Source organism: Acanthopagrus latus, chromosome 9 (genome assembly GCF_904848185.1).
Source record: "Acanthopagrus latus isolate v.2019 chromosome 9, fAcaLat1.1, whole genome shotgun sequence".
In the NCBI taxonomy this organism is placed as follows: Eukaryota; Metazoa; Chordata; class Actinopteri; order Spariformes; family Sparidae; genus Acanthopagrus; species Acanthopagrus latus.
Genome location: NC_051047.1, coordinates 4,421,761 through 4,429,538, shown reverse-complemented (window position 1 = coordinate 4,429,538; position 7,778 = coordinate 4,421,761). Strand labels below are relative to the sequence as shown.

The 7,778-nt window shown below is 42.8% G+C and overlaps 1 protein-coding gene across 1 annotated transcript in view; it reads left to right on the top strand.

Moving 5' to 3' along the window:
- The first annotated feature begins 1,024 nt into the window (after window positions 1-1,024).
- Window positions 1,025-7,778, top strand: part of LOC119026476 (aryl hydrocarbon receptor-like) — a 42,030-nt gene continuing 35,276 nt past the window's right edge. The window contains exons 1-2 of the mRNA XM_037110906.1: window positions 1,025-1,854; window positions 6,242-6,429. Of these exons, the coding sequence (XP_036966801.1) occupies window positions 1,814-1,854; window positions 6,242-6,429 (229 nt within the window). The 5' untranslated portion in view covers window positions 1,025-1,813. The remainder of the gene's footprint in view (window positions 1,855-6,241; window positions 6,430-7,778) is intronic.

Below are 7,778 nucleotides of genomic sequence, written 5' to 3'. Positions count from 1 at the left end.
AACACCCACCCAGACACACTCTGTTCACCCTGCTGCCATCTGACAACAGACACAGAAGTATCTGCTGCTGTACCACCAGACTATAGGCTGTGAGGGGTGCATGTAGCTTGGGAAATTACAGATATTTAGTTTAAAATCTTCTATCCCATGAATATTAAATAAATCTTGAATCTTGAATTATTTTAAATCCTGCATCATTTACATCTATGTTTAATAACGCTTTTTCACTAGAAACACCTGCCGGCTGCAGCCGAGAGTGCCCAGTGTGGCCCAAAACAGGACATTCCGTTGATGTTGCGTGTACAGAACAGAACGACAGAAACACTGCTTACAGATTTCAATGAACAAAAGCAAATTATATAAAACAATAAAATATACAAAATGTTATGTGAGGAATGTGGATCAAGGAGGACTACAAAGCAGGCCGTCCACGGTGGTGACCTGGAGGAGGACCGGCCATGCCCGACGAACAGTCAGCGAAGAAATATAAAAACGCATGAAGATTTACATTTTATTAAAGAGGGCGATGATCCATGGGGGTGTGGTGGTGCAGATCCATCAATACGTGAGGCAGTTATCATCACACTGGTCCAACACTTCTCATTATGACACACTGCTCTTACAAAAACATCTATTAGCCTTAAAAATGACACTCTGCCTGAGAGGATACCTGACAGCACGCCCTTCCTGTTTCCCACCACGTCACCAGAGATAACCCCGCCCCCAGCTGGCCCTCCTCTGCAGGTACAGGCCCGCTCAGCTCCCCTGAATGTACAGCTGAATTCAGTTACATTATTTAAAGTCTAACCCCTGACCCACATTCAGCTCGGGCCACTGCAGGCTCAACGTAAAACCTCCCATCACCCCTCTGAGCGCTGATTGGACGGCCGGGCCCGCACGGGAGCGCGCCGCCGGGGACGCGCTAGGCCCGTGTTTCCAGGAGACTCTCCGACGTGCCCGCGCCTCACCCCGTGCCCTGCGAAGCTTTAACCGAGCGCGCGGCCGTTAAAAAAATAAAAAAAATCTGTGTCAGGCGTGCCCGCCAGAGGAATGCGCGCGCCCGCGGCCCCCCCCCCCCCTCCTCGTCCTCGCAGCTCGTGTCCGGCGCTAATTGGAGTGGAGCGCCGCTGCAGATTATAAAATGTAAATAGCCTCCATGAAGCTTTTCCTGCGTTTATCTCAAGTTGTCCCGCTGCTGCGTGAGTGCAGCGCGGCGGTGCCGAGGACCTGAGAAGCTGCCGGCCTGTCTGCTCACCAGCCTCATCCCTCCTCTCCTCCCGTCAGGATGCCAACTCAACATCGCCTTTTCTCTTCTACTTGGAACAAGTTGATCTCTCTCCGAAGAGGCTGATGGGACAGCGACTGTGTGGGTTATTGGGTTTTTGTTTTTGTTTTTGTTTTTTCTTGCATTTCTCTCCCAGCGGGTCGGATTCTGCTGCGTGCTGCGTCACTTGATTTTTTTGGCCGATTTTTAATTTTTTTTTTTGATTTGAAGACTTCAGTGGAGCGGCCCGGAAAAGAAGATATATAGCCTACATTTAAACAAAAAAGAAAAAAGAAAACGAGGCGAAGACGACCTGCTCGACCAAACTTATTCCATTTTCGTGTCCGCCTGGTTTTATTCGGGGTTTTTTTTGTTGTTGTTTGACTTTTATTTTCTTAATTTTTATTTTGTTTTAATCTTGAGATGTGTTCACGGTCCTGATCTGGAAGATTAGAGCAGAGTATAACCGTTGGTGGCTTACATGTAGCGGAGACAAGAGGCTGTGTGTGTCTGAGGGATCCATCAGAGGCTTATATAAGAGGAGCCGTCATGTATGCAGGACGCAAGAGGAGAAAACCAGTCCAGAGGGCGTAAGTTGATTTTTATTTGATTGATTTATTTCTTTTAATTCTTCTTTCATTTTCACCATGTTATTGACTCGCTGTGGGCTCATGTGACAGGTCAGATGGACTTGTGGAGCCGGTGTCAGCTACTGAAGCCCGAGCGGAGGAACAGTTTCATCGATTCAGAAAAAATAAATAAATACAAATAATTAAAAAAAAAGATCTAGCTCGCGTCTTTACGCAAACGCATCTCCGTGCACCTGCGCGGTGTGTGAGGCCCGTGTGTGTGTGTGTGTGTGTGTGTGTGTGTGTGTGTGTGTGTGTGTGTGTGTGTGTGAGTGGAGATGTCGCAGGCTGTGTGTGCACGCAGCGCACGGCTGTTTAATGCCTGCAGATTACTGCAGGCCTGCAGCCGCGGCCTGGCTCTAACCTTCAGCGCTCTCTTGATTTCCACTCGCAGAGCCGCGTTTGTCCGCAAGTAATGACAAGATCAAATATATATATATATATATATATATATATATGTATTTTTCATTTTCATTATTAAGAACGAATGATGACATAAAAGCCCCGACTCGCCCTCACGCACGGTGTTGCGCCATTTTCTGTCAAACCGCCCTTCAGTGGCTCAGAGGCGGCCGTGCGTTTTCCTGTCAGGTTGTGTTGATTGGTGCGGGGAAGCTTTCTAATGTTTAATATTTACTCGCTGAAATCACACATTTATTAGGCTAAAATCCCAACACGAATCTATGTTTAGATTAAAGGCCCTGGATCCCTGCTCGTCTTTAGTTCACGTTCATTTTGGACGCGCAGCGATGCCACGGTGAGATCATCCGAATTAAAGATGGAGATGCAGTTCTGAAGTCTGAGCAGGTGCAGCACACCTAGAATAACGAAACACTGTCAGACAGATTTTTTTGTATAATAAAGTGCAAACAGACAATGAATCCACACAGAGCTCAGTGAAGAGCGCACAGTGAGACACATGAGGCCTGCTGCTGCCTGAGGAGAACACTGCTGACCTGCTGCCAGTGCCGGTAAATGATGCTGCTGCTGCTGCTGCAGGTTTAGGTTGAACACGATGGTTTTAATTTTAAGGCCCCAAACTGATCTGCAGTGCCCGATAACTCCTGAAAAACCAACAAGGCGAATCATGAAAAATCCCCATAATCCTTTGCTGTGATGGGACAGATTCAGGAGAGAACAGGACTGACTGCAGGTCTCTGACAGAGACGCTCCAGTCCGAGTTTTGCTTGAATTTTCTTCTGCTTGCATTCTGCTTTTCATGTTCAAACACACACACACACACACACACACACACACACACACACACACACACACACACACGGATATGTTTTGATAATTGATTTATTTCTTGTAGATGTTTTCCCATTTAGAAGGTCTGCTGCTTTTCTGGGTTTCCTCTTTGAATCGGTTGTATTTATCTATAACGTGTTAATAACAATGACCACATCCAAGTCACATAACAGTCACATTATCAGCATAGCATGGTGAAAGTGGTCCTGCTAATTATGGTTTGAAAAATAAAGAAGATATAAATATATATATATATATATATATATATATATATATATATATATATATATATATATAGCTTCATTGATTTGGATGTTGCTCTGGACCGTTCTGTGATTCCAGTAAGATTTATATGAATTGTGCAGCCCTGGTGAAAAAAAAAAAAAATGATTGAATTGAATGAGCAGTTTGAATACTTTTTACTTAATAAACCTACAACTCCTGACATCTTAGAGCAGACAGGTAGTCAAAAAAATACATAAAACCAGTGGATTAATTATGTGTAAAAAGAATTGTTTATTACAGCAATATAGCAGCACACACACACACACACACACACACACTGTTCCCTATAGAAGGCCAAAACTACCTTCTGTGTTGTTAAAATGCAAAATGGTTCAAAGATCCCAAGTCGCCATCCTCAAGTTGTGATTAAATGACTTTGTGTGCAAAGTGTTACCCATGCTACAGTGCTCACATGATGGAAAATAATAATCAGTGATTGCACATATTTAAAGACAATTTTTACATCAGAAATGATGAAACAGATTTATTTTAAAACGTGTTTTTTCACTCGACACAACTAGTGAGAAAATGAAACCTTATGGTGGAGCAAACAGACAGAAATGCATCCAAATGAATACGATCCAAAGATTATTAATGTTTTACAATTCTATTAAAGGTTTCTATGAAATGTTTGTAAGAAAAAAAAACATAGAAATTAGCTTTTATGTTCATTTATATGTGACGTTCAATGTATGTGAATTTATCTCCCTAACAAGGCCAAATAGTAAAAGATTATCTTCTGTTTTTAAATCAAGCCGTCCACACGAGCAGACTGTGTGGTCTCTTGAACCCGATCACGTGACACAGTGTCGACTTCTGTGTGTTGCCATGAAGCACAATGTTGCGTAACACACTGTATGTGTCGCCTGTGTGGAGCGGCGGAGCTCGACCTTTACCCTCGCAGGTGACACGGTGTGTGAGTGTGTGAGCACTCTTCCACCAGAGGGATTTCTTTTTACGCCGCGCCGTTACTTGAACACTTCTTAAAGCTAAAACAGTTTAACAGAAAAAAAGTCAACCTGAGTTTGTGCTGCAGAAATCTTCTTTTTTCCTTTTTTTTTCCTTATTTGTTTAATCTGTAGATTTTTGCTGTGATCTCTGATCAGACTGCTGCTCTAATAGAAGTCTGGTTGTTGTAGATGACGACTCGATGGTCAGTAACGTGCAAGTAATGTGCAAATATTAAAGGATGTTTGGATCTTCAGATTTCTCTCCAGGGTTGTGTGAATTGATGCTGAGATAAAGTCTGTGGCTCACTTGAGCTGAGAAACATTTTGTTTGAACACAAATATGTCTACTGTTATTCTTATTATTTTTGTGTGTGGTATAAATGCAGTATGTCCTTACTTGTTAAGAGCAGGGCATGATTTTCGTCTCATATTGACTAGCAGATCTTTCATCACAGCTCTGAACAGGGTTTCACCACAGCGAGTCGTCTTGTCTGTACTAACTGTTGTGCCTTTAGTTTGGCCTTTTGCATTTTGAAACAAATGAACCTGCTCACGGTGCGTGTAGCTTCAGAGAGAAAATGTCCAAATATCAACAAGGCCACAAAGGCCTAACAGTCCCCTTCTGTACTCACTCATACCAGCCAGCGAAACACACCTGATTTGCTCATCACCAAAAAAAAAATAAATTAAAAAAAAAAAAAAAATGAACTTGTAATGTTGAAGAAAGTGAGAAAATAAATCCTGAATCCGTCCCTTTATCAGGATCCATAACGAAAGCTAATGGGGTCTGTTCCAGGCAGAGACGCTTCCTCCATTCAAGTTTGTGGAAATCAGTGTTTGTGGGTTTTTGTGTAATTTCTGTTGACAAACCAACAAACATACAAAAGAACATGGATGGAAAAACACGGCCTCCCTTGGTGAGGTGATGAAACCTTACCTCTGCATTGCTCTGGGAAGAAGGTGTGATTTATATCGTTTGGTGAATTTGATATCTAATGTAATGTTTCTCTGAGGCAGTCAGCACTAAGTGTCTCCACTCAGTGATGGTACAATATGTTGAATTGAACATATCTCCAGTTAACTATTAACATGACTAAAACTGACTTGTTTGTCATTGAAGTAATATTGTATTATTAATAGTATCTTTGTTAAACGTGAGCACAACAGATCAGCACTAACATTAACAAAGGAAATCAGAGGTTGTGAGAAATCACTAAGAAATCACAGTAGTCAGAGCCGAGTACAGGCCGATACGACAGTGAAGAGATGTACTTTGGGAAATATGTGGAAGCAGCCGTGGGCCTCTGCGGGGGGCTCAGGAGAGAAAATACCCTTTTCCACCATGTTGGCAGTACAGAATCAGATTATTCCGACACTTTGTTGGAGCCTATTCTGAATTAAATATCTAAATGGAATTGTTGTGCAGTACTTTGACACAATTTCCTCAAATTTTAGTTCATCACATTTGTGCATAAATGTGCTGTAATAATGTCACAAATGAATATAGAGCGCTTGCTGTCACTCCCTGTTGTGAAGCTGATGGCGGTCAGCTAACAATGACACACACGCACAATAGGAAACTATTAAATGGGTCAAAGAACAAAGTTTGGAAAAGGCTTTTTTAATACTTCAAGACGCCCTTCCTAACATTACACAGCGCTCAAATCCTCAGAAATGTATGTAATATAATCCCAAAATGTAATTCTTTAATCCCAGATCTAGAACAATCGCAGCACATTTTTAGAATCTGATCCCCAAAACGTCGTTAGCTCAAAGATATAAACTTTGTAAAGCGGTGGTTGACGGGCTAATGACAGCTAATGATGCCGTTGTGACCTCTCGCTTCATTTATAATCCGTCAGGGTGAAGCAGGCGCCGTCTGAAGGGGCCAAGTCCAACCCGTCCAAACGGCACCGAGACCGGCTGAACGGGGAGCTGGAGCGCCTGGCCAGCCTGCTGCCTTTCCCCGAGGAGGTCACCGCCACTCTGGACAAACTCTCCATCCTCCGCCTGAGTGTCAGCTACCTGAGGGCCAAGAACTTCTTCTCCGGTAAATCCACCATCACCCGCTGTCATTGCTGCTCGGCGTAACAGCAGCACACTCCAGATTATTCCGACACCACTGTGATGCCGTGCATGTTGTATTGATTAGGTCGACTCTTTTGCATAGCAACAGTTAGATGGACACGTTGATCTCGCCTGTCGCGTCATGTGATATCATCTTGTTTGATTTGAAACTAAATAGACAATGGTAATATCAAGTGAATGAATGAGGAAGTGGTTGGTTTGAATGCTGGTCTATCAGCTTGTACATGTTCAACACAGGGAAATAATCAACATGGATACTGTGGACGGAAGAGAACAGTTATATATGATGCATAAACTGAATCAGCGTGACGTCATGCTAACAGTAACAGTCACTTCCAGGTAGACACCTGGCAGCTAATTTGCATTGTGGGAAATATGTGAAATACTCAGCAAATCAGTTTTTCTCTGTTGTCCTTTTCAGTGGTCACTGAGACGTTCAGTCTGAAGATAAAGTGCACAGCGTGGTCTGACCTGATCTGATGTTTCTGCCGTGCTCATTTCATGGACTGTGTTGCAGATTTGAAAGTTCTACCTAGCTTGTGTAAACTAAAGCTAAAATGTTTCTTTAGTCTGTGGCCTTACAGCTAAATTGCATTGAGTCTTGGATGGATTAGCGGTTAGCTTACCTGAAAGCATGTGAATAAGACTGATTGAAGTCACGGTTGTTGTTGTTTTTGTGCTGTGACCCGGTTAATCTAGCAGTGGCCCTGCTTTCGGCCCTTAAAGCGACAGTTTACGCCACACTCAAAAACACCAGTTCTTCCTCTTGCCTGCACTGTTGTTTACCCGCTTATTGTTTCTGTGTGATCTGCTGAGTTTTGGTAGATGTTGGTTGTAGAGATGAGAGGCTGATGAAACTAGATGGCATTAAAAAAAAATGAATAAATAAAAATCAATCTAACTTCTCTACCCAGAAATCATGATCCAGTTAGTCAAGATAATCCATAGAGCCAGCTCAGTGCCTCCCTCTGCGCAGTGATACGGGAAGAATATAGTTCCTACATGAAACTTTTAGGAGATTTAATTGTGTTGCTGAGTCATCATTTGTGGCTCAATTGCATTTTTTTTAAATTTGATTTGTTCAACACCACAGCTGCTACCCCCAAAATTCTGCAGCTCGCACTAAAACGATCAAGATTGATAAGCAGCATAGAAGACGAATTGCACCATTTTGCTTTTGGGGTGAACTAACCCTTTAAATTGCCCTCAGCCTGGAAAAGCCAGTCAACTGAACTTCAACTGAAGTTTGTAGCTGACACCGATCGATCTTCACCATGGTTAACGTCGCAAGTGAACATCTCCCCACATTGG